The sequence below is a fragment of the Nanorana parkeri genome, unplaced genomic scaffold (genome assembly GCF_000935625.1).
Source record: "Nanorana parkeri isolate BGI_ZX_2015 unplaced genomic scaffold, ASM93562v1 scaffold17, whole genome shotgun sequence".
Taxonomy (NCBI): Eukaryota; Metazoa; Chordata; class Amphibia; order Anura; family Dicroglossidae; genus Nanorana; species Nanorana parkeri.
Window position 1 is genome coordinate 2,291,160 of NW_017306285.1, and position 26,291 is coordinate 2,317,450.

A 26,291-nucleotide genomic window follows, 5' to 3' on the forward strand; every position below is an offset into this window, starting at 1 on the left:
TTAAACACAGAGGAAACACAAATTTTGTCCTTTAAAGGGATAGACATAAAATAAAAATTTAATATTTACAGATATGTACACTATTATAAATTATTACAAGTCTGTGTACTCCATTCCTTTACGTGTGACTGGAAGGTGGAGGCTCCTGGGACGTGCTCTTCGGCGCATCTCTTAATCGATCAGATTTGAAGTCCCTCTCCTGGCTTCTGCTACGTAACGTGCGCTCTTTTCCTCGCACCCTCTCTCTGTCCCGATCTCTAGCTCGGTCACGTTCTCTGTCCCGTTCCCTGTCTCTGCTTCGGGATCTTTCTCTGATCCTATCTCTGTCTCTGCTTCTGGATCGGTCTCTACGTTTATAGAAGTCTCGATCGCGCTCTCTAAACCTGTCTCTGTCCCTCTCTCTGTCGCGATCCCGGTCTCTCTCGCGATCTTTGTTGTCTTTGTCCCCTTCTTTTTCTCGATCCCGTTCCCTATCACGGTCTCGCTCTCTATCCCGGTCTCTCTCTCTGTCCCGGTTTCTATAACTATCTCGTTCCCTGATTCGTTCCCTTTCTCTATCTCGGTTTCTGTCCCATTCCCTCTTCTCAGTGTCTTTGTCTCCCTCTCGTTCTTTACCCCTTTGTCTGTCAAAGTCTCGATTCCTGTCTCTATTCCAATTTCTTCCCCTGTCTCTGTCCCACTGCACATCATGTTCTCTTTCTCTTCGTTTTTCCTCGAAGCCTTGGTTTGGTACAAGGTCAGATGATTCTGGATCATTATGTCCTTCTAAGATTCGAGGTCTACCTTCAAAGCCTCTGTGGTCCTTTTGTCTGAAAATATTCGAATCCCGGAGTGGTTCTGGCTCTTGCCGATGGTCTGCATAATTTGGAAGTATTTCTGAAGGTCCAGGTTTGTCCCAAGCTTCACTTCTATGTGAAGGAGGAGCAGTTTGGAGTTCAAGCAAAGGCCGTGGCTGAGGTTTCATGAGCGAAGAAGGGTCAGAAAGCCTGGAAGGTACAACTCCCTGTTGTCCACTAAATGAGAGAGCAGTAGGGCCTCTTTGACTCTGATTTGCTGGCAAATTTCTATTTGAATCGTCAAATTGAAGAGTGGCTGGACCCCTTTGCCCAGCGAAAGGAATGGAGCTTGGGCCTCGTGAAGCTTCAAATTGATCAGGATATGGTCCTCTAGGACCACCAAAGTGGCTAGCTGGCGGTTCTCTAGGTCCGCCAAAGGAAGGATGGATTGGAGCACCTCTGGAAGGTGTAAACTGTGAGGGTTGTTGTCTGCGCTGACCTTCAAAATTAAATTGCCCTCGACTATCTGGAAATGAAGGTGGCATGGGTCCTCTTGGTCCTTCAAATCTAGGCAGACTGTCAAGCTGTGGAGGACCATCAAACCTAGGTTGATCGTGAAATCTAGGCGGACCATCGTTTGGCCCACCAAAATGAGGTTCTTGGAATTCCATTTGGGGACTATTTTGTCTATCGAACCTAGGGGGCGACAGTCCTGCTTTAGCAAAATGAGGAGGGAGAGGACCTCTGTCTCCATATGGATGATGAACCAGCGGTCCATATTGTCCAGGCAAAGGTCCAGGCCCTGTGTGCTGCATGTTTTGTTCATGTGGCATACCCCTATTAGGTGTAAGGTTTTCTTCAGGATATATAGGGGAATCCCTTAAACCTGTATGATTAGATATAAGCGGTATTCTTTGTTCACTATATACAGGTAGAATTTCACGCTGTGATTGAGGCGGGCCTACTGTGGGGTTCATTGGAAACTGCAGATCAGACCTATTATTGTCAGGTTGATTAACTGCATTCATATGGTCTACAAAATGACTTGTCTGACCGTGAATATGCTCTTTATTATGGGAAAACATGACTTCATTTTTAGGTTCATAACCATCAGTCCGGTTTTCTAGTGAAGACATTGTCTGATTAGGAAAGTGAGCTTCTGCATTGGCCTCAGGAGACCAAGATGGTTCTTGTGGAGAAAACTGTGCCAATGGCCTAATTAGCGGTGGATTCGACACAGGCGTTGGCAGCAGAACTTTACGTGGGGGCTTAGTGGTTCCTACCAAAGTTTCAGGTGTAGCTCCTGTGCTGCGTGGATTAAACCAAGCTCCTTCTTCCTGCTCAGGGTCAAGTTCAGCCTTTTGAAAGATACTTTCATTTTGTATTGGATTGCTAACAAGAGGCATGGTCTCATTTTGGATACTAATAGATGATGTTGTGACAGGGGTGGCCCTCTTGGCTTCCATAGGAATAGGTGGTGTCTCACTTTGTGGCTGTGTAATAGGAACAGTTTCTGTGTCCGGCAGAGTTCTTTTTGTGGCGGCTTGTCGCGGGTCTCTTGCTTGTCTAGGATCGCGGTTGAATACCTGAACATCCATATCCATTAGGGCTTTTATTGTATTTGGTTCTTTTGAAAACAGATTGGCGCTCATTGTGGAAGATTTTGGTGGAGGCGACATCAAAGCATCCGATACAGAGAAATGAGCCATGGAGACGCCTACTGCTGCCCTTTGTTGCCTAAGAGCTTCCTCTTGTTCTTCAAGTTGTCGCTTTTGCTCTTCTATTTGTTTGTTCAGCTCCTCCAGCATCTTTTGCTGTTCTTGAAGCGATGGGGAATCAGAAGCCTCTGTTAGAAATTCTGTAGATACCTCCAATGTTTTGAGTTTATTTTGCGCAGCCATCCTGTTGGGCAAATCTTCAAATGGGACCTTGGCTTCTTCCAGTATGGTTTCATCCTCTGGATCATAGGCCTCGTCATCATATAGATTTTCACATGGCTGTTCGGGTTCATAGGGTCTATCGTTACTGTCAAAAACCACCGTAGGGACAAAAGTTTTTTCTGGATTATACTCTTCTTCTGGGTCATAGGGTCTATCATCTTCCTCCTCAAAAGCTTTATCCTTAGACATCTGTCCAAACTGCTGGACGATGGGGTCAACAAAGCTCGTCTCTGTTTCAGTCTCTACTGAAGTAGTCATTGTAGAAGTAACAGCAGCAGCAACAGGGGGAGGAGTACTCGCATTTTCATTTTTGGTTTCCGGCGCTTTTCCAAAGAGCGTCTTCAAAATGTGCTCCAGCGGAGTGGCGGTTTTTGCAGATGATGCAGAAGGTTCAGCAGGTGGAGAGGAACCCTTTAATAGGTTGGTTATGGAAACGACATTCTCTGTTTTAGCAGATGGCAGTGGAAGGATGGGATGAACAACGTTTGACGCTGGCTCAGAGATTTGTGGTGGTGATCCCGGAGGTGTTGTACTTCTCATTATGTCAGTAAATAGTGGTTGATATTTCTTCTTTTCCGGCTGAACAGCATTGGTTGTTGGTTTGCCTAAATTCAAGCTTTCCAACTCTTCCTGGCTTTGAGCCTTCGGACGTTTCTCTTCAGCCTTCTCTTGCTCCATAGGACCAGGGCGTTTATTTCTCTGGCAGATAACCAGTCCCAGAATCATGTTTGGACGTGTGGACTCGAGGCCTAGAAGAGCAAAAGACAAAGTTACAGAAATGTGAGAGTGATGCATGTTGAAGACAAATTCTGTATTCAAATCATCGCTTTATCATCCCGCTCTACAGACCAAGTCAGCTACATTAATACAAACTTTGAATTATTAATGTGCAAGTATACTACACAAAAGCAGGGGCTGTCTAGTAAAGGAAACACGTACGGAGAAACATGGTGGTTGCCATTACTGACCAACTTCTAAAAAAAAAAGCTAGCTACCCGACTGTCATGCGGATACAATGTCGTCATATCTTTTTGACGTCACCCTGATTGTGTTAGCTGCATACTTCCTCCCGGATTAGCGACTCATACACAGATACAGCCATGCAACTGGCGTTTTCAAAGAGTTTGCAACAGCAGCCTCTAGATTTCCTTCAAAATAAGTTTCCTTTACAACTTCAAGGGTAACATAGTTGGAACTAAGAACCAGGTTCTAGTTGCCTTTTTGCTTGTGTGGGCTAGAAGCTGTAGGGTTTTTGCACAAAACAGTGAAGTGAAGCAAAATCTGGTTGCCAAAGGCAATGGCAAGTCCGCTCCTGTGTGAACGTTGAGAAGGAAAACCGTAGCACTGCCAATGTTGATGTATTAGCACTTGCAAAAATATGGAAAGCAGATGTCCATTGTGACGGGATATGTTGTGACTTCAACAATGAACATAGCAAAAGTAGAGTTAATAGAACATTGGAACCAAACATTGACCAAAAAAAAAATGGCTGCTGTTGCGTGGAAGCCTGGATTCCAGCAATGCTTTTGTATCCCTGTGCAGATAAGTGTACTAAAATATAATTTAGTTTTAATATAGAAATGAGTATTTTGCTGTTTATTGTTCCTCAAACTACTGTAGAGAACACTGGCCTAAAGAACCACTAAGGGGACAAACTAGACTTGGCATGAAGGTTGAGGTATTGTGTATTGTTGTGTTCATCTCAATGACAGGTTTAAACCTTGCATGTATTCCATTGGGGGCTACCATCAGCAGAGGCCTGGAGTTCAGCATATGCAGAAGACAGCAGTCACAGAAATCAGAGGACACGTAGGGGGTGTATAATCTGCTATGGATGGTTAATGGGGTACTACAAAGAGGGCCAGGGTTAGGAACTAAACAGACATTAAATAAGGACAGTATACCTGTAGGAAGGCTATGTGATGACTGCTCAGCCTTTTTTTCTTCTGCCATTGCTGACCTCATTTGTGAAAAAACTAGTTTCCTTGCCGTCAGGCTAAACTTCCAGCCTTACAACTTCCAGAACTACCATCCCGAAGTATGGAGACTTCATTTTCCACGTGCCTTTTCTGGGTCTTTGGCTCAGTGTTGAAGCCCGTGGATGAAAAGCAGACGGTTTCAGACAATTTGCAATGAAAGCCCTAGAGCAGGTCTCTTTTCAGTGTATTATCTGTAGACTTATAGTCCTTTAAGGTTTGCTGAAGACCTAATGGCTTAGAAATTCCAATAACACAATGGATGATGGTGCTCCATTGTGGTTTGTATGCTGATTTCCAGCTAATGGAATTGCTGAGGTGGCCCCGTCTCTTCCTCCTCATGTAACCTTCCTAAACACCTCCCGCTGCTGCTCCTAGTGCCTGGAAACATATTATATGGGCAGCACTGTACAATGTAACAGAGCCTGATTTACTTGAATGATCTCTCACTCTCAGCCAGGTATGCGAGAACCTAATATAAAGATGTTTCAGACAGCTACACTAGAAGTGTCTAAAATACATTTAAGCCAGCATTCAGCTTTATTTGTCCTCAACTAGTATAAAAGGCTTGGTCCTGTACTGTGAGTATTCTAATGTTGATTCTCCTTTATGTGATGCTCTCCACAGTCTCCATTTTGGTGTGTGAGCCTACCTCAAGTTGTGTGCTTTCTCCCATTCGGAACTGAAGTAAATAAGAAGGTTCACTAGATGTACCACACAATGTACTAAGATAACACTTTCTTAACATTTGAACGAGTCTATATTGCCCATAGCAATATCTCAGATTAGGAATCTAAAACACTGCTTTGGGAACACAACCTTTCCTTTCCGACACTTCAGGCCAAATAAGTTCTTGTCCTCAACGGTACCATCTTGTGCAACCAACAGCTTCTATCTTTGGGTGGCACTTTTGGTTTATACATAACAGCTTCAATTTTAGTGGCTTAGGTTCCTTCAACTGTAGCAATGCTGAATGTAGATGCAGAACTGAAAGCTACAGTCCAAATGAAGAAGCGGAACGACGTTTTCAGATTGCTTTCCTTTCGAAGGGCTGTTCCTCAAAGTCTTCAATTATCCGACACGCTGATTACAAGGGCACCCGCTGGACTTTCCACGTACCACAGCCAAGCAATGTAAAAAGTATATCAGAGAAATACCGATACCAAACAGACAAACTTTTTTTTTTTTTTGTAGAAATGTTTTATTTTTTTTTTAAATCACAAGAAATAAGAATATCCCATTGAATATGAATTCTGCCAAGGTACGGGAAAATACTTACCTGCTGCGGACTATTTTGACAGTTTGGCTAATTTTATTTTCAATCTAAAGAACAAGCTCCTTACCTGGTCCCTCAAAGGGTAACAGTTTAGATGGAATTGGCTCCTTGGCACTCAGGGGGATGAGATAGAGGTCCTTGACGTGCCTGTTGTTATTGGCCACCACCCCGAAACGGCCACGACTGCTGAAATATGAGTAGAGGGAGATGTAGGCCACTTCCTCCTCTTCTGTGGCTGGGTGGAAGCGGATCAAGGACAGCTCCTATAGGTGGAAACATGACAACAGTCGTGTCTAAAACATGATGAAAAAATGCCTCTGTATACAGCGGGTATTCATGTGAGGATTATGCTTTGGCTTTTATAGTTTCAGGATAGAGGGTTCCACAGTCCACCTACCTTTGACAAAGATGATTTGAGCTTGCCCACATAATCCCAAACAGTCTTTGGCGAGATTCTTCCTCCAATGTGGATGGTGTCTGGCAAGTCCTAAATAAGATGATGACATTCCAGTATTATACACTACTGCCTCAGAAAAATCAGGTACTACAATCTGCTAAATGGCCTGCTCAGGAGGAGGTGACGCACTGGACCTTCTACGTAACAAGGTATAAGTCAATCCTGGCTTTTAAAATCAAGCATTGCAGCAACACACTTACACTTAATGGTTAATTTTTGGCTAAAAGTGTAATTAAAACTTTTTTTATTCTGTGGTCATATGACTGCTCAGGTACCGTTTCTATACCTAAGGGCTGGGGAGAAGGCCTCATCACGACACTAAGAGACTTTGCATGTTCCTCAGCGTCATCAGGTCCGCAGGAGGCAGACCTGATAAGTGGTCCAATTGAAGCGCCGCACATGGCAGGCCAACAACAGTGCGGACAAATCGCGAGACAACGGCATAGCGCTGCAAAATGAAGCGCTGTTACTGGCAGGATCTCCAGGTAATACTTAAAAATTATTTGCTTGAAAAAAATCCATGGCATGATACCAAACAGTGATTCAGGGTCTACATACACTTATGTTCGGTACAACCGAGCTGGGGTGTGGCAGAATGGGCGTTGCCAACAAATTCAAGCAAGCTAGAAAATGAATGTTATGCATCTCACAGCTTAGCAAGGACAACTTATCTAGTTCTCAGAAATCATCCTCATAGTTTGGATTCCTAAACGCACACCACAGTTTCTGGTTAAGAGATATGCAATTCAACAATGCTTAGTAACTGCCCTTAAAAAGAACAATGAATTCAGCAACGTCACTAGCAATGCAAAGTGTAACATCGTGTTCAAAGTTGGTTGAAGTTCACAAATGCAATGGGTGGAAGTGATAGGAAGGCCTGCTTTGCGCTTCTAACTGGTCTTCACCTTTGTAATCAGTTACAGTCTTTTTTTCCTCTCTAAATAATCTGAAGGTATGTTAAATAATCATGACAGTAAAATAGAAAGAAATGCACCAAGACAAACCTCATTCAAGTACTCGATAGAACCAGACACTGGGTATGCTTTAGTGACAAACTTGGCTACAGATTGCATGTTTATAAATCCCTTCCAGATAGGGTTGACACGGGAGAGGAAGAGCGAGGTGTCTCCATCTTGGGGTGATCTCATATCAGGCGAGCTGTAAAAAGTAGAATATTAAAGTGTAAAAGGACTAAGCAGTTGCAATCAATCTACATGATTCAGAGGATACAAAACGGACAATGACGACGTCAAACAATTACTGTGCAGTTGTATGTAAAAGAACTGACTTGCTTCATAGTAAAAGCACCTAAACGTTTGTCTGGACAGAATCAAAACATTCGGTACATTTCTCTATGTTGTATCCCTTTAAAAACCCTGCAATACCTCCTAAGCTTCCAGAAAACAAGTGAGATGCTTATTGTAGCAAGCTGACAACACTGGCTCTTCAGCACAGAAATCCAAAGCAGTGTTGAGGACTTTGAAAATGGCTCCCACTATGTATAACATAGGGGGAAATATTCTGTAGCCTAGCAGAAGAAAATTGGGCAGGGCAGACAACACTACTTAGGCATCAGTGCAGCAAAGGCACGGTGTTAACAGGAATTTGAGAGCTCACTGCATTTCTGGCAGTTCAAAACAGATTTTTCTGTATTTGCAGCACTTTTAAAACTATAGAAAATGAGGAAACGTGTCCATGTTGAAGAGATGTGCCAAATGTTTTTTTTGCTTTGCCCTTTAACTGTAGAACCAAAATTAAGGTGTTGTTTTTTTCCCTACTAAAATGTACAACCCCTTATACTTTGTGCAGTGGGAAGGAGTAAAACCGATTACATTCCCTATGAGTACAGTTTTGTCCTGGAGTGACAGTGTAGATTGGCATCAGGTACAAGGACTTGTTCACAGGGGTTGCACAGAGTATCCTATGCATAGAACAAGCCACACATCCACCATCACAGATGCCAGGCTGAAAACAGCCATTGTTTTCCCTTCCAGCTCCTAAGATTGGTCATGGCGTGCCCCATTACTATAGTGCTTGCCTTGGCGGTGCCCCCTACATAATCAGTAAAGCAAATAATGGCCAAAAGGCACTTGACCAGTGCTAAATGTACTATTTTGCATCAGAGTCCATAGTAAATTTGGATTAGCTGCCTTCATTTCTATATAAAATGTCATCTGGAGCCATTAATAGCAATAATAGTGGGGCGACTGTTTCAAGCAACCAGCTGATGCATTAAACAAATGACCCCCTACCCACCTCTGTTGATTGAGTTTGCCTTATTAAAGTGACATTAAACCCTCAGATTTTTTAACATAAACCAATACTGTAATGTGCGCCTTACTGTAATCCATGGTTGTTTCCCTTCTCTTTGCTGCTCTTCCTTTTAAATCTGTATCTCTTCTCATGCTGGGCAGAACTTCTGTTTTGCAGTAGACTGCCTTGTCTCAGGAATGGATATATGGTGTCTGTGTGAAGGTTCACAACCTGAGCCAGCACTACAGAGAGGCATTCAGCTGAAAAGGGAAGTTCTGCCCCAGCATGAGAAGACATGAGGATTTAAAAGGAAGAGCAGCAAAGAGAAGGGAAACAACCATGGATTACAGTAAGGCGCACATTACAGTATTGGTTTATGTTAAAAAACCTGAGGGTTTAATGTCACTTTAAGGCTCAAAAGTATTACAGGTCTATCACACTAAGAGGTGCCGTCTGTGCAACCTGCCATATTGCTCATTAGAACTGGATCAGATGTCAAGCAGCCAGATCAGCCTGTATATCCGAAGGGGGCCTTTCCACAGTACTTGTCCGTCAACAACCGATGACAGCGAGGGACAATAAATCGCCTATTATTCCTCTATATATGTACTACCACTCCACAGATACAGTGCATCCTGCAGGATTATTTTATCTATGTGATGTTTCTACCAGCGTGACGCATGTTTTCTGCAAATCACAGTAATTGTGTTGTCTTTAAGAGTTCGTGCAGATGGACACACGAACGAGGCAAAACTCAGATGCCAGTGTACACTTGCACTAATGTTATTCCTTTTTTAAGAGCCAAGTGAATCTAATGGTGCCACTGTGCATAATGTTAACAAGTATTGCTTTATAAAAAAAAAGGATTTCTAGATCGAGTTTGCAATCTATATGTACAAGGGAGCAGCCATATTCGACAATTACACATGGAAGCTCTGATTTGTGCTATGATTGGGCTTTGCCATTCTCTTCTTTCCATGGCACCAGTCTGCTCAGGCTGACAAAGGGCTTATGGCAAAAATGATTTGCTTTTAGCAGATCACAGTGCTTTAGGGATAGGTAGATATCTCAAGTGGCAAGAGAACCAAAATATGTATATGAAATGATGTTCTAAAACAAAAGTAAAATAGCCCTCCCCTTTGGTTGTTGTTTGCTATTCTGTGTGGTAATGTGTACATATGTATGTATGTGATAAATAAGATGATCCAAAAGATCTACCCACCCCACTGCTCCGATAAAGGTTTAGGATAGTCAGTAAAATGGGTATTGTGTCCTTTGCTTCAGCATAGCATGTCATCTCCTGCTCATGTAGATGGCTGCGAGGGGCTTGGAGACATCATTAAAAAGTGTTGTTTTTTTGCACAGAAATTAGTCATGGTCATCTTAAAATGCACCCATAGTGGAGTAAAAAGATAAGCCAACCGCCAAGAATAGGCACCATAAGGTGACAGGTCTTCTGGTGTGCAAATACAGACACACTGACAGCTGTAGATGCTCACCCTCCATGGCTGTGCACTGTCCCACTGTCTACTCTATGTATGGCTCAGGTCTCAGAGTGCGGTCAAAGGGGTAATGGTAGTATAAAAGGAAAGGTCTGGCACCTCACGCGGTCTAGTTCCCGGCGGTCTTCTTCGCACGCTTCAGCGACATATGTGCATTTATAAAAGGTAAAGCACAATGCAAAGTGTAGCACCCCCCCCAATCAGAAATAATCTGTCATAGTGCTTAAACCGGTTACAGCTATAGGCTACTGCACTCTGTACATTGTGCCAGCTCTTTGCACTGCCATTTTTTTTATAAGCCTACTGATGTATGTATTTGATATACGTGGTTCTGAACAGTTCGCTGTTGTGCATTCTGTAATTTGTGTCTGAGCGTGCTAACGGCATCTAGAATATTTTCAATTTGTAACAAGCACTGGGCTTTGTACTCGTTCCACATTAATGCAGGGACTACGCACTTGACGTTTGATGACGATGATGTCAGATAGCGGATATCTGAGGTTGTTGGTTTCATCAGGATGGATTTTGGAGCAGAGAAGATTGGAGGAGGAGGAGGCGGCGGTGGAGGCGGCAATGGCGCTGAAGCTTCTTCATTATCCCGGGCGACTCGCGGACTGCTGTCTGGAGGGGTGGCAGCTGCTGGTGGAGGCGGTCGACTAATCGCTCTTCTGGGGTCCCTGCCGGAACCGATGACTGTGGTGACAGGGATTGGGACAGGGAGTGGGGGAGCTTGACTAACAAAAGGGGACACGGGGTGTGTGGGGGAAGCACTGGGCAATGGAACTGGCTCGGGGACCACATTGGGGACGCTGTCTTTGAGCTCATTGGTCTCCATTGGCGTGTCCGACTCCTCTTCTGGAGGTGGGGGAGGCTCATCATCCTCTGGTTTTATTTTAGGCTCTACCTTCTTCACAGATGGAGAAGTGGTTTTCTGACGTTTATTTGGGGGTTCGTCATCGGCAGATAACTGACCTGTTGGGAAACAAAGAGATTCAGCTTAAAATAAACCACAGTCTTGGGATCACAGGGCAACAGGTCTGCCTAAGAAGTAACTGAACTCTGGAAGCTGTGCCCACAAAAGACAGACAGTACAAAAGGACTAGTCACCAGAATTGCCTGTGGTCTTGCTGCAGCTGATCTTTCCCCATTATTGACTTGGCAGGACTTTCTACAATGTGCGCAGGACTTTGCTGTCTCGTGTCGGAGCCTCCAACAAGGACAACATAAGCAGCCCAGTGGTATCATCAAATCCCCTGAGACCAGAAGTCAGAGGAAGCAATGCCTTTGTTTCACACTGCAAGTATACAGCTATGGGATTGTAGACACACTTACATGCCATTCCTAGAACCACCCACAGTCTTAATATCGAAGGTGAATGATTATCCTACAGCAAGTAAAGTCATGCTAAATAAAGCAGAAAGACCGCAGTAAGCAAGTCAGGAATTACGGCACATTTTAAAGACGTAGAAGTGGGTGGGCCTTCCAATACAATAAACAGCAAATAAAATTTTTGGGTGGCTGATGCTTTTTCTATTTGCCCCAATACCGGTTTCAAAAAGAGAATCTGACAGCACAGACTCTGCTACATAAACAAACTACAAAGACCAGTTTCCCAGGGTACAAATTGAGGCCAGGTTCACACCTACACGACACACGCGCGATTGTGTGCTAGTGTAATCGCTAAAAAGAAGGTACAAGTACCTTTTTTTGCGACACGTCATGCGCTACATTTTTGTTTTTAGCTGCGATCGTGTTCACTTGCACAGGCTGAATCGTGGTAGGAAACTACCAGATCCGCCCCGCACGACTTGGGTGCCATTAGAAAATAATGGCACCCACAGCGCGATCGGTTCACACCTTGGTGACTCCTGACCGCGCGGTAATCGTGCACAAAACCACGCGGACTGCCACACGGTCAGGAGTCACCTCGGTGTGAACCTAGCCTGAATGGTCTGTTTATGTAGTCCTCACAATACAGAGTGTATGTAAATATCAAGGAGATCATACATTTAGATTGTAATATGCATGGACAGCTTGTGTGTGGTAACCTGAAGCAACCATTCAGCAGCTTACCATCCTTAAAATCCAAATCCAGCCAAAAGTATTTATTTGTCTGTTGAGTTTCTATAGCCGTCCATGGATGGCCTTACCTCAGGTACACAGTAAGACAGCGAGACATGAAGACACAGACAGTGTGATAACCTGTTCTAACCCTTCTGTTACCCTTAAAAAAGTGTTTTGCAGCAGTTCATGTCTCCACCGAGAGAGATTTCACATAATTTCCTGTCTTGTGATCTACACAGCTCTTTCACGGTACACATTACATACTGTCCTGGGCAGTGTGTCAGATGTGTAAATCGCAATCCGGGTGAAACAAAACTACAAATCGTTTGGTAGGTCAAACAGTAAGGGTCCATTTACTTCCTTAGTGTGTTAAAAAGCATTTTGTTGCACATTATTGTGCATTGCATTAAAGCCCCACTCTGGGCAATAGACAAATAAAAACCTTGCAGGGGAGCCCCACTAAGTGTAGAATACACTGCAATGCTTACCTTACTCCTCGCCCTGGCAGGCTCCTGCTTTTTGTGCGATTGATCCCCTGAAGCCTATGCTCTATGGTGCTCCTGACCTGTGGTTGCCGACATCAATGCAGAACTAATAAACGTGCACTGTATGTAATGACGATGAAGGGCCACTCAAAATCAGGAGCATCAGGGAAGCGCAGTAGGGAATAATTAGGTATTGCACCCTATTCCTCTACCCCTAGACTTAACGAGCAATGTGGTAAGAATTGTGCATGACCCTTTTTTTGTAACACAACACACTACAACGCAGGTAGGTTGCCTCTTTGTGTTGGGTTGTCATTTAAAATGAGGACATGCATGTCATGTGTAACCATTACGCAGAATTCGAACCATGCATTTAGCCCGGAGCTCCACTATAATTGTGACATTTGCTTTGTACCTGTACAAATTTTGCACTTGAGATCAAAGAGATGGGCGCGATGCTGGCTTGTTGTGTCGTCCAACATACTGCTGAATATGTCAGGGATGGCCGAGCTGCTTTTCTCCGGAGGAACACGAGCCGCTTCTTGCTGCTCCTAAACAAAATTTTAGAAAAAAGGGGGAAAAAAACAACAAAAACAGGCCACATGAACAACGAATGCTTTTCAGCAGGAAATAAACCTTACTGCTTTTCTACTGTGTTAAATAAAGCCCACGTGACATTTTACCATGAAAGCAATGTTGCAGGAAAAGTGTTTCCAAAGAAGTTTAAGAGTGCGCAAAACAGTCGGTGAGAGCCGAAAAAGAACGTGACTAATTAACTCGGCAGCATAAGCACCTTGAAAGCGGGGTCACATTAACATAACGGCCAACATTCCCAGATAAAAAAAAAACCAAAAACAGGCCCCCGTTGATTGTCAAAATGGGGTACAAGAATTCTACAACCAAAATGAAAACCCCAGCTGCTGTGTATTTCAGGGAGGGCCTGCAATATGGAGGAGTCCGGGACTGTTGGCCTGCGCAAATGTGGTCCCGCACAATTCTACAAGCTATGCTACAAAAGATCCAAAACCCACCGTGTCAGTATCAGACATGGGAGGGGATTCCTCCATATCTACTAAGAAATGTCTTGAGGGGGTTTTATGTTCCACACGAGACTTGCTTTTCAGAAACGCTGTCTATTGGAGTCAAGGAAAAAAAAATACACAGCTCATTTACCAACATATGGAATATGTATTCAACTTGCCTAACCAGTACTCTATCAGAAACAGTGTTCTCATTTACTGCACTGTAAATATGTGCCTTAAGGGCTTGATCACCCTGGGGGTGCTACTGACACTGTGCTCCCTTGCTGGCTGAACCTGTTCTCTATGATGTCCCTCTGTTGCTGCAAGGGACATCATAGACCAGCCTCTCTCAACCCTTTTACCAGAGGAAGCCCTAAAAATATTCAGGTCTCTGGGAACCCTTACCAAAAACAATTCATTGGTGGCAAATGGGGAAAAATACCAATTACACTGGTGATCTGCAGGAAAAAATGCAACCTGTACAGTGGTGGTTAGTCTGCCCCCCTTATAAACACATACAAATACAATTAGGCCATGCTGATGGATTTGCAAAGCAGTGTGGGTCCAGAAACTATGCAGGGACCATTAGATGGGAGGTCAATCAGCCAAAGTACCCTTACCCACCTCTGAAGGAACCATAGAGTTCCATGGAATCCTGGTTGAGAATGGCTGTAATAAGATAAGGAGAGTGGTCTCTGATCAATCCATTTGCTGGCGAGTTGTTGCCAGTGACGGTATCAATTGTGTGACATGGCCCTTTAAGTGCTCTAATAATAACTTCTTCCAAGGGAAGCATAGACAGCAGAGATGCCCAATTTTGCCCTCGGACCGTTTCCAGTCAAATTAATAATCAGAGTGCTTGTTACCAACTATATAAAAATATACATAGGGATCATTTGACTGCGTTTTCTCTGCAGTCCAAGAGAGGCTTGCATGTCTACAATCGGTTTATTTGCACCAATATCAGAGTATTGCTGCAATGTCCATGCGTGGTCAGGGAAATGGCTATACTTCAGGTTCTTTACCACAAGGTTTATTCAGTAGTCCTTCGCATCCATTCAGAATATGGGATGTGACCTGACTGCAGGAAGGTTAAAACAGCATCTATGGACTATTGCACAATAAAGTTGCTATTCATATGGCCCTACTAAAGCCTATTGGTGCAGGACTTCAGATGTGCGTTTTATACAGTACTTTAAGGGTGTGGCATAGCGATAAATTATTAGAATTTGGAAAATGTATTTGACTGAATGCCATTTTATAAAGACCGGCTACATTAAATCCGATTACGTTCCCATGAATGTCACAAAAACACTTCACCAGATTCACTCAAACGTACCGTTTTTGACTCCGTCTCTTTCCAGGAAGAAAGTTTCTTTGACGCGAGGACTTCCGGTTTCAGGCGCACCAATTTTGCCAGTGACATTTCTCCGCGAAGAACTCGTTGGAACAGACCCTAGACACCACCACAGTGAGACAACGTTTACCATGTAACCCAGTGACCGTCCATTTTTCAATAGCAAGGTGATTAACGCGTTTAAACATTAGTAGAGACTAAAATGAATGCTACAAGTGTACTTCTGAATGATTAAAGTGTCTGAAACAGGAAGTGCCAACTATCAAATTCAATGCCTTTCTAGGAATCCTGACGTTAGTAGAAAACTGGTTACTAGGGGGGCAAAACAAAATGTTTTAAAAGGGCGGCTAAGTGTACATATGCAGCCCAACTATGATGTTCCCCTGACAATCCCCTCCCTTCATGAACTGTGTTGCCCCTACGGACATTAAATCTACTCTCAAAGAGCACCCCTGGCATAAAGGGGAGAAAAGTGCCCGGAGATCTTTATGGATGAAGTGGGATTTTATGCTACATGTTCTCTGGTCACTTTCCATCTAAAAGCAGAAGGAGTTGTGGGCGTTATTAACCTGTAACAAGATCTTACCTGATTCTTTGGGTCCTTCAGGTTAAACATGATGGTCCTATACTTGCTCTTGTACCCACTGTCCGTGTCTTTGAAAAGGCTGAACATCTCTTTTTCGATATTTACAGCAACCTGCCCCACTTCATTCTCTGACATCACCAGATCATCGCTGCCGTTCACCCTAAATCACAGAAGAATCCACACCATGTTACACATGTAGAAGCGACAATCAATTCTTATTGTCTACAAAATGTAAGCACATTAGCTTTACCCACAAAAACTCTCTGCAGTACTAAGTCTATAGAATGTGAATCGATTTTTACTATAGGTCCCTGCTGCAGGTACTCTCCCAGATAAAAGAATGGGAACCCTTATTGCACAATATACACCTATAACTTTAGTAGGTGCACTCAAACAGGTACACGTTGATATCTTCATTTATGATGCATCATCCAATCGTTTGATGACACATTTAAGAAAACGTGCCCGTTCTTGTATTCCCTGGCAGTGAATTTGCTCGGAGGTGAAAGGTATTTGAGATGATATAAAACACTGAAAACAATAGTCTAAAAAATGTAAATTGCAAAACAATTTAAGTACATCCGAGATGCTGCAAAAGGAGCTTGCAGAGATTTTAAAGAAACCAAAATACCTCAAAAGCAGGGAGCTTGTGGTTGGTGATAGCTGCCTTTAAGATATTTGTCTAACTAGAACATACAGTGGTGCTAAAGAGCCAATTCTGAAGCTGATCAGATAGAAAAAGTGCAGATTCCTCCATCTACACTAAACTGTGTGTATTGAGGAATCTCCCGCTGGGCCAAGCTTCAGTATCTTGCTAGTCGGTCACACTGGCTCTCAAAATACCTGAACAACGCCTGCATCCAAATCAGATTGCTCAGGTATTTTGACAGCCAGCAGGGCCGACTAGCAAGATACGGAAGCTTGGCCCAGTGCGAGATTCCTCACACAGTTTAGCGTAGATGGAGGAATCTGTTGCCCTTTTCCCACCTGACCATAGAAAATCTGCAGATCTATAGGTGTCTGGCCAGCCTTAGATTGACAGCCAGGGGGCCACCTAGCAAGATACTGAAAGCTTGGCGAAGTGGGAGACTTCTCAATACACAGTTTAGCGTAGATGGAATCTGTTGCACTTTTTCCATCTGACTATAGAAATCTGCAGATAATATACAAGTGTATGGCCAGCTTAAGAGGGAGAGATGTTCAAGTTCTGATAGTTAAGGTTGCCTTGGCTAGAGAGCCCTATTCATCCAAGACCTTATTTAAGATCAGCTGTGCTGAATAGGACCTTTGGCAGGAGGTCCTGCTACAGGTATGGTGGCTTGTCCCCGAACTACTACCGTTACTCGAGATAACAGCCCAGACCTCATACAGCACTCAACATTCATGCGGAAGTCAATGAGTTGAGGGGCATAAATCACCAAACTGTCCCCCTCCCTGAAAGTAAACAGAGTATACTTCTTTATTGAAAACTTTTTAAAACAGCAAATATTCAAAAAGTTACACCAGAATTACAGACTATAGTAGAAGTATCTAGTGCAACTTGGGTGCAAAGTTGAACCAAAAATGGTGCAACTTTTTGAATATTTGCAGTTTTAAGAAGTAGTATCAGCAGTAGCTGATCGTACACCAGAATGTGGTGTGCAGTTTACACAAATGACCTTTAGGTGCAGACTAAAGCATCTACAGAAAGTTTCCTCACACCTTTTGACAAGGATCTCCTTCAATGACCTGCGGATGTTCTGCCTGATCTGATTATTGGGCCCGGGACGAGGAGCGCTGGATGACGGCTTAGGTGGAGCATTCGACACCGATGAAGATGACGAACTAGGTCCAGACGTGGAAGAAGAGTGGGATGGAGAGACCACAGCTGCTGGCTTCTTGCTTACAGAGTTTGAAGATGACACCACCTTTGGCTCAGATGCAGAAGATTGAGGTTGTACCTTCTTGGGTATCTTCGGAAGTTTACTAATAGCAGATGAAATGAGAGCGGGAAGGGGATGGGGATGGGGACGGGGCTGCGGTTTTAGAGGCAGAAGGACTTTGCTCCTGCTGCTGCTGGTAGAGCCGGGAGACAGTTTTGGTGGATGCTTGCTTTGAACTGGTGCAATGGAGAGCTTCTTCAACATGGGGATCCGTGGCAGAGCAGAGATCGGCTTCATCGCCAAAGAAGTCGGAGACAGTGGGCGCTTTTTAACAGGAGCAGGCAGTTCTGGTTTCTTTTCAGGTTCTTCTGTTTGCTCAGCTGCAAGAAAAGAAAAGACGATGAGGGGAAAATTGATCAAATAGTCTGAACCGTTTTTTTGTTAACAGGCTACAGTGTGCTGAAAGGTGAGAAGCAAAATGACCTAGAAGCTGGAGCTGATCAGCACTGTTATTGGAATAGCATGTTCATCAATTAATACCAATAATTTTTTTTTACATAAGACAAGTAGGACAAGGAGGGGGCGATCGTTTCTTTAAAGCTTTTAAGTCCCCAATATAAGGCACTGAAAAATCCTTGCACGTCCAGTTGTATGCAAAGATTCTCCTGTGTGCAATAGGAGCATCTGTACACGAGTGGTCTCAAGTTTAATATCTGGAGCTTTATCAGGACTCCCCCCAGCATTCCCACAGGCACATCTTTTGGCCACTCTGGCACCTGCATTTCATTGTGGGATGCTGAGAGTACACACAAAGGCTCTGACTTGGAGCTTACATACGGTGTGTACCAGAGTTATGTTCAAGCATTATCCGACACATTCTGTAGGGAAGTTGTGTTTGTGTGAACTTTACCTACAGACATAGATTTAATATAAGGCCCCACAATATGTGCTGTGTGCGTTAAGACAGTAAAGTTTTAAATGCACCTTAACCACAGGAAAAACAGCTATGACCCATTATATTGAACAGCCCACTAAGACGGGAGGAGTTTATACATTACTACAATGCACCGATGTGAACGGTAAAAGGAATCAAATCAAGGGGGTATGAAACTGAATCTCTGAACAACAAAAAAGAATTTAAACTGAAAACTATGTGTCTGATGACTTGCTAGTAACTGGACCTCCGTTCCATCTTTAGAATGCACAAACACAATAGGAAGACGTCTGCTTTCTTATATAAATGTGATAAAATCCTTCTGAAGAAAGCCAAACTAAAAGTCTGCTATACTTCCCTCCAGCGATGCCCTCAAACTCCCTCACCATTGCTGACAATTTTCACCAGTCGTCGTCTGGGTTCACCATCTTGATTGGTGGCCCAGGAGGGCATAACTCCTGCACATGTGCACAGGAGTTTATCCGCCCCAGCACTCATGCATGCCAGAAATGTACACATATTTACATTGTATTTACATAAAGTTCTGATTTAATAGGACTGGTGATAATGATTCTGAAAGTCTGGTGAAGGTGGCAAAGTCAGCGCTCACACATTTTGCCCAACCTATCAAACTGGGGAGTACAATTGAGCTTTAAGGCACCATTATTGCAGCTGCTGTCCTAAAGAAAACCTATAAATCATCACTCTATAGAGTGGGGGGAAATGTTCTGCCATTATTTATTGGTAGGGGAAAACATGAACATTTTTTACGTTGAAGTCTCCAACAAGATTCACTGATCTTCCTGGCAATGACATGACAAGTTCAGTGTACAATTCCGCTCATCCCTGGAGGCCAATCATGATGACTGAAAACCTGAACCCAGAAGATGACAGGGCAAAGCAGTCGGCACGCTCAAGGATATTGCATTTAGAGGCGAGTATAGTTCTGCTATAAACTACTGATCCTACCATTAAGGTCTTTGTTCAGGCACTTCCTGTTATGGGGTGACCATAGTGTCCTGTGTTTTCATTGACACCTTAGGTGGCAACATACATGGGGGGGGGGGGGGGGATATAAAATCTGGAGCAGCAGCCCATAGAAACCAATCAGCTTATCTCTTCAGTTTGTTCAGTGAAGCTAGAAGATTGACAGCTGCTCCAGTTTTGATAAAATTCCCCCAATGTGAAGACATTGCCAGTAGCAGGAAACAAGTCCCCAGCAATGACAGGCAGCCAATGCCGGAGAAAATGCACGTAGACAGGAAGGGGCTGGATGAAAAAAAAAAAAAGGCAGTAGAAACCGTATTCCAAGAAAAAGAAAACCACAAGGGAATGGTTTGCGATATACAATGCTTTGGCTAACCATCAGCCACTTCTGTTTAGAACTACTTAAAGTGACATTAAACCCTCAGATTTTTTAACATAAAACAATACTGTAATGTGTGCCTTACTGTAATCCAGGGTAGTTTCCCTTCTCTTTGCTGCTCTTCCTTTTAAATCCGTATCTGTTCTCATGCTGGGCAGAACTTCTGTTTTTCAGCAGACTGCCTTGTCTCTGAAATGGATACACGGTGTCTGTGTGAAGGTTCACAACCTGAGCCAGCACTACAGGAAGAGGCACTCGGCTGCAAAAGGAAGTTCTCCCCGAGCATGAGAAGACATGAGGATTTAAAAGGAAGAGCAGCAAAGAGAAGGGAAACTACCATGGATTACAGTAAAGCACACATTACAGTATTGGTTTATGTTAAAAAAATCTGATGTCACTTTAAGGTCACAATGGATACAAAAAACATTTTTGCAGCTGGGGGACAAACAAAAAAAGAAAGTTGAATCTCTGCATACGGAAAAGGTTACTTAATGAGCTGTGGAAATATGGAAGCGTCTTAAACAGGAACCATCTATACGTTTTTAGTCATCCCCTGGACCAACTACAGATTTTGACTTGTTGGCACCTTGATCCTGACCAAGTAACTGAGGAACATTTATTAAAATTTGTCATGCAACTGGAAACGAGTTGGAAGATTAGAGCAGCTGAGGGGGAATTCTACAAATTAAGCTGGCTCCAAAGTAACCCCGCAACAGTATAAAACCTTCCCCTCACCACTTCTTAATTGTGCGCCTAAATCCATCTCCTCTCCAGTGAAGGATCTGTTGAAGACCCATGAGAATGTCACACGGGATTACAAACAAACATCGAAAAAGATGTATTAAGCGGACTGTTAACTGCCAGGTAGATGGTGTCCACATTTCGCATCCTGTCCCTCTGTTTGTAGACAATTCTAGATTGTGACTGCTTTGGAAGTCCCAAAGTACACATAGCAAATTCTAAAACTGTTTGCAAGGGCCCTAATCTGGTCACCTTCTTAATTTATTGGTTTCCTAATGGAAGGGTTATTTTGCCATAGGAGAGTGTCGATTTACAATGAAGTAGAAGTTATTTTACCGCCTAAATTCACAAAAACTAAACCACATTGGGGGGTGAATTATTTTTACGAATGATATGAACTTTTAGCTATTACTGAAGAGTCAACTATTCACTTCATGTCATCCCATTCAAGAATTAAGAGACCAAGGCAACTAGACAGGCTTGCTTTGTGTTTCCTGTGAAAATGAACAGCGATCAGATGTGATTAAGCTTACATTGGACATTATAAATATTGCGAATGTGTCATTGCAGAGCATAGAAGATGGCTGCGGTTGTGTTAGTCACCCGATGCGGAGTTCGCGAACTGAAGCAAAATTTTGCCGAACCGAATTGTATGCGGACAGAAGCGTTCATGAACCGAGGTGCCACTGTATATAGGGCAAGATGTAGTTATTTATGCCGTAGAGTAGCACTGCTTGCCCTGTCACACAGCCAGATATATATGCAGTCTCTCCTTGGACCAGATGTACTGGTAATAGGCGAGATCCTATACCACCTGTTGACCTAAAATGAGTAGCAATGATCTCGGTATGATCTTCTCTCTCACAAATACCGTTTCCCTGAAAATAAGACCTACCCCGAAAATAAGACCTAGTACTATTTTTGGGAATTGCTAAAATATAAGACCTACCCTGAAAATAAGACCTAGTGTGTTTTTTTTGAGCCAAAAAATATATAAGACAGTGTCTTATTTTCGGGGAAACACGGTAAATCTAGTATTGGCAGAAGAACGCAGTTATCAAAGAAATGGTGCCTAATGGCCACTATATTCTTTCTAAATAGTTTTCCAAACATATCTGATTGCTGTTGAAGATGTAACACAAAAGGAACTACGCTCCAGATATGGTGGCACTGCCTTCCAAACCACTGGACCAAAATATTTAATAGTTAGGTGCCGATATCCCCAAATCTCCTGAAGTTGCTCTCCTTTCCTTGATCCCTAGGTAGATCTCTAAAGCTAGCGAAAGTAAACGCAGATTCTTCTTGCAGGCAGCACGAGCTGTGATCCCTGGTCACTGGAAATCCTCGAGCTACCACCATATCAGAATGGATCCAACAGTTTAGACGAATGCAGCATATGGAGGAATCCATGGCATCTCTCCACAACAGATACTCTTACTACATGGCCACATGAAGTATCTGGGTAGTCTCCTCCAGTAACAGTCATATTCAAACAATGACCAACTGCATTTTTACTTGGCAGGGATCATCAATCTTGCCCTCTTTTCTTTCGTATCTGTCTTTAGGCCTCGTTCACACCTGAATGTTTTGTAGCGCGTTCTACGCTCGATGAACGCTCTACAAAACGCTCAAACATCTAAATCCCATTGTATTCAATGGCTCTGGTTCACACATTGGCGTATTTCAGCCCGTCCATAACGCGCTACAAAACGGCCCACGCCTGAAAAGGTACATGTACTACTTTGGGCTGTTTTTGTTGCACGTTTCCATTGGGATACAGCCAAGTAGCCCTCGGAAACGCGCGTTTGTTGCTCGATTTTTTTTACCGCGAATCGCGGTAAGACAACCGCGCGACTGACGCGCATATGCAATACGCCTAGGTGTGAACCAGGCCTTACACTTCAAATACGCTCTACCTACCCCATCTTGTTGGACCTACTGGCTTTCTAAGGATGATCCAATAATACTCCATCCCTTGACAAGAGTAAGGGCCTACATCTTTCATGGCCTTTCACACAAATAAATCTGTCCTTAAATCAGCCTGGCCAACAGAACTGTAATAGCCTATATACTGGATTAATTGCCATGATGTGATCCAGACTGTCCCTCAAACACTTTTCTCTAGCTGTATATCTGGAAAACTTTAATAAAACGATAACATGGCATGCACACAAATTCTGCTTATTGCATTGGAGAGGTTCCTCATAATCCTTCAAGATGCTGTTTTGTGATTACTTATGACCCTGGTCCATCTCCTTATCATGCTATTTGCTTTGTCTGCTGTGGATGTAGACCCCTGCAAATGCTAAAACCTCCAGAAGCCCTGATCTCCGATTGTAATACCTGGCCTGCTATATGGGCCACCCATTTGGTGCTCAGTTCTAAGACTACCTTGCCTGCACAATTGTAGTCCACAGTTAGGTGAACCTATTGACTATGACCCAGTTATGTCATGTTGTGAAACCCAAATATCCATACAGTTATTTTTTGTAAGCCAGATATTAAACTGTCCTAATGGGAGATGATGCTTCCCGCTAGGGAGGGTCCAAATATCTTGTGATAAATGCCAACAGAGCCTTATGATAAAGATCCACAAGATCCTCAGTCTTATGTTAGGGCGATTGCCACCTTTGCTGAACATTTTTACTTTTTGATCGACATGGAAGGTCTACTCGCATTGTTACCTGAGGTATAAAACACCCTTAAACTATAAAACAGCAGCATGATGTTTGTGTAGACTGTCACACCGAACTGATGGAATAAAAAAAAAAAAAATGCTTTTTTTTTTCCAGTAGAACACATTAAAGAGGCCCACACGTCTGGATGGTAAAGCTGGAAACGCGTAGTAACACATTAGACACCAAGTGCTTCATGAACAGAGACCTACACTTCCCTGCTCATTTTTGAGCACACGTCACAGTATAGAATTGGAAGTCGAGTAGTATTTCAATTGTTGGAATGTTAAACATACTGAGGTTTGACAAGTCAGGAGTGGCAACATCTTTTTTTATAGTTAAAGCTCAACTCAAACAGGCAAATGTTTTAAAACCTGCCACAACAACGTCCTGTGTGGAAGGAGATCTGATGTTTTTCTCTATTGCAGTTTATGTCCCTCCTTCAGCCTGTGACTGGACAGTGAAAGGAGAAGTAAAGTGATGAGCTCGTCAGTCTGATCTCTCCTGCTGGCAGCATGTCCCTTGTTACTACATGAGCATTGTGGCACAGCCGATTGGCTCCCTGTGCTTTTTCTACCTCTCCCACACGGAGCGCTGCTCTACCGTGGACTGCAATATCAGAGTAGAGAAAAGGAGCTAAAATGTTTACCTCTACAAAAAAATATTCTAAAAGTGGCCTTGACAGATTTCTTTGCATGCTTACAAAAGATTATAAATAGCCGATACTGATAACTCATAACTGATATTCCAAACGGTAATTAGTATTACATATCTTCATCTTGTAAATCAGTCAGTGAAACCATTTAGAATTGAGAAAATAAGTCACACTGCTGTTTGGTATCATGGTGTGCACTACACTGAACTTGGTCCAGTGAAAGTAAAAAAGAGTAGTCTGCAGAGATCGAAAAGAAAACTATAGACCAACAATTCAAAAGTAAAGGCTATAAGACAATCTCCAAACACGTTGATGACCCTGTGACTGCAGTTAAAAATATTTAGAAGTTTAAGGTCCATGGAAGCGGACCTCCTCTGGATGTGCTCTGGATAAATCAACCCCAAGAAGGATTGTGCAAATGGTAGACAAAGAGCCAAGGAAACTTCCACAGAGATGCAAGCTGGACTCTAAAGGTCGAGGTACATTAGTGTCTGAACGCACCATCTGCCACTTTTTGAGTGACAGTGGGCTCAAAAGGAAGACAAAGGAGGACTCCACTGTTGAAAGATAAATATAAAAAAGCCAGACTGGAATTTGCTAATGTATATTGACAGGCCATAATGCTTCGGAGAGATCTTAGACAGATGAGGGAAAACTGGAGCTTTTTGTCAAGTCACATTAGCTCTATGCTCACAGATGAAACGTTCAAAGAAAAGAACACTGTAGCTACGGGGGAGGCTTGGTTAGGTTTTTAGGCCGCTTTCAAGTATCCTGCCCAGGGTGTCTTGAATCTGTGCAATATTCTTAAAGGAGAACTATGACATGAGTGATTCCACTCACCTCATAGTTCTAAGCCGACCGGTGACAATGAGCCTTTCACAGGTCGGCTCAGTAGATCGGGAGGTGAGCGAACACATACCGGGTTCCCTCACCTCTCGATCCTGTCACGGCTCTCTGCCGTGACAGGGGGAGGGGCTGGATTTCCCTCTCCCCAATCTGCCAGCGCTGACTGGCGCACCGGACGGGGGAGGGGGCGGGTACAGCTGGCTCTGCCTCTAGATAGGCAGAGCCAGCTGTCACTCACGCAGCTGGGCGGATCCCGTCATCTAAGTCGGGATCCGCTCCAGGTGCAGCGTCTCAGTATACCGCGAGCTGTAGCTCGCGGTATACTGAGCTTAGGGTAACGGGAGGACGCTAGTTTGTGTCCTCCTGTTACCCCAAGGAGAACTATGGGGAAAAACACTGACCCCCATAGTTCTCCTTTAAGTCTTGCAGCACACCTTACAAGATATCCCCAAGGAAATATAATGGGTGCTCGTAATGACTGCAGATGGCGCCGCTCACAATGAAACTTCAATAAGGATGTCACCAGCACGAGAGCTCCAAATGAGTGCAAGTCCATTTTTATTGATGGAGGTCTCATCAATAAAAATGGATTTGCACTCATTTGGAGCTCTTGTGCTGGTGACATCCATATTGAATCTGTGCAAGACACAATGAAAACTCAAGACTATTGAGGAGTTCTGAAGCACAATGTACTGCCCAGTATCACAAGACTGACTCAGTTGCAGCTCATGGGTGCTCCAATGGGATTATGACCCAAAATACACACCAGAATGGACAAGAACACTGGACTATCATGATGTGGTCTTCGAGTCCTGATGTGAAAGAGCTGAAATATGCAGTCTGGAGAAAACAGCCTTCCCTTCAAACCCAGATTTATTCAAGAAGAGTGGGCCAAACTACTTGTTGGCAGATGCAGAAGACTCCAAAATCGCTTGCTCGCCTCCAGAGGTTGTGCAACAAATTGTTAGGGTCCTTCAGTTTTGCCTGTGCCATTTTCATTTGTTGTATTTAAAATATTGTCAAATCAAAAGCCAAGTTTTATTTTATTAAATGTCAGATAAACTATGATGAATGCGATTTACTTTGGTCAGTTTTTGTTTTTTCATAGAAAATTGTGGGTTCTTTGTGTAAGGGTACCAACAAATCTGTGTGTGCTCATTACATATACAAGTTCTACCTATTGCATGGAGATTGTTCTACAGTCCCTTTCTCTAGGCGTTCACAATAGCAGATACTCCTGGTGGCTAACACCTCAGTTATGAGCTTGATTGCTAACTGTAAGTCTTGATATACAGAGAGCTACTAGAGGCAGATGTCTTAAATCAATATATGAATAGCATGGAGGCAAAATATGTAAAGCAAGTAGACATTCATATCATGGCCTAATAAAATGTCCTGCCTTTGAAAGCCAGCAACTAACACAATCCATCCATCACAGCAGACATGAGTCAATGGATATTGGTGCCATACCACCAGCAGCATGCTATTTAGAGTATAAGCTGGAGATCACAAGCAGAA

At 43.4% G+C, this 26,291-nt stretch overlaps 1 protein-coding gene across 1 annotated transcript in view; it reads right to left on the reverse strand.

Annotated features, from left to right (window-relative positions):
- Positions 1-7: 7 nt before the first annotated feature.
- DIDO1 (death inducer-obliterator 1) overlaps positions 8-26,291 on the reverse strand; it is a 51,661-nt gene continuing 25,377 nt past the window's right edge. Inside the window, exons 7-16 of the mRNA XM_018559565.1 lie at positions 17,396-17,936; positions 15,695-15,854; positions 15,091-15,207; positions 13,761-13,862; positions 13,145-13,280; positions 10,639-11,152; positions 7,430-7,583; positions 6,366-6,455; positions 6,036-6,231; positions 8-3,465 (exon numbers count right to left, since the gene is read on the reverse strand). Of these exons, the coding sequence (XP_018415067.1) occupies positions 119-3,465; positions 6,036-6,231; positions 6,366-6,455; positions 7,430-7,583; positions 10,639-11,152; positions 13,145-13,280; positions 13,761-13,862; positions 15,091-15,207; positions 15,695-15,854; positions 17,396-17,936 (5,357 nt within the window). The 3' untranslated portion in view covers positions 8-118. The remainder of the gene's footprint in view (positions 3,466-6,035; positions 6,232-6,365; positions 6,456-7,429; positions 7,584-10,638; positions 11,153-13,144; positions 13,281-13,760; positions 13,863-15,090; positions 15,208-15,694; positions 15,855-17,395; positions 17,937-26,291) is intronic.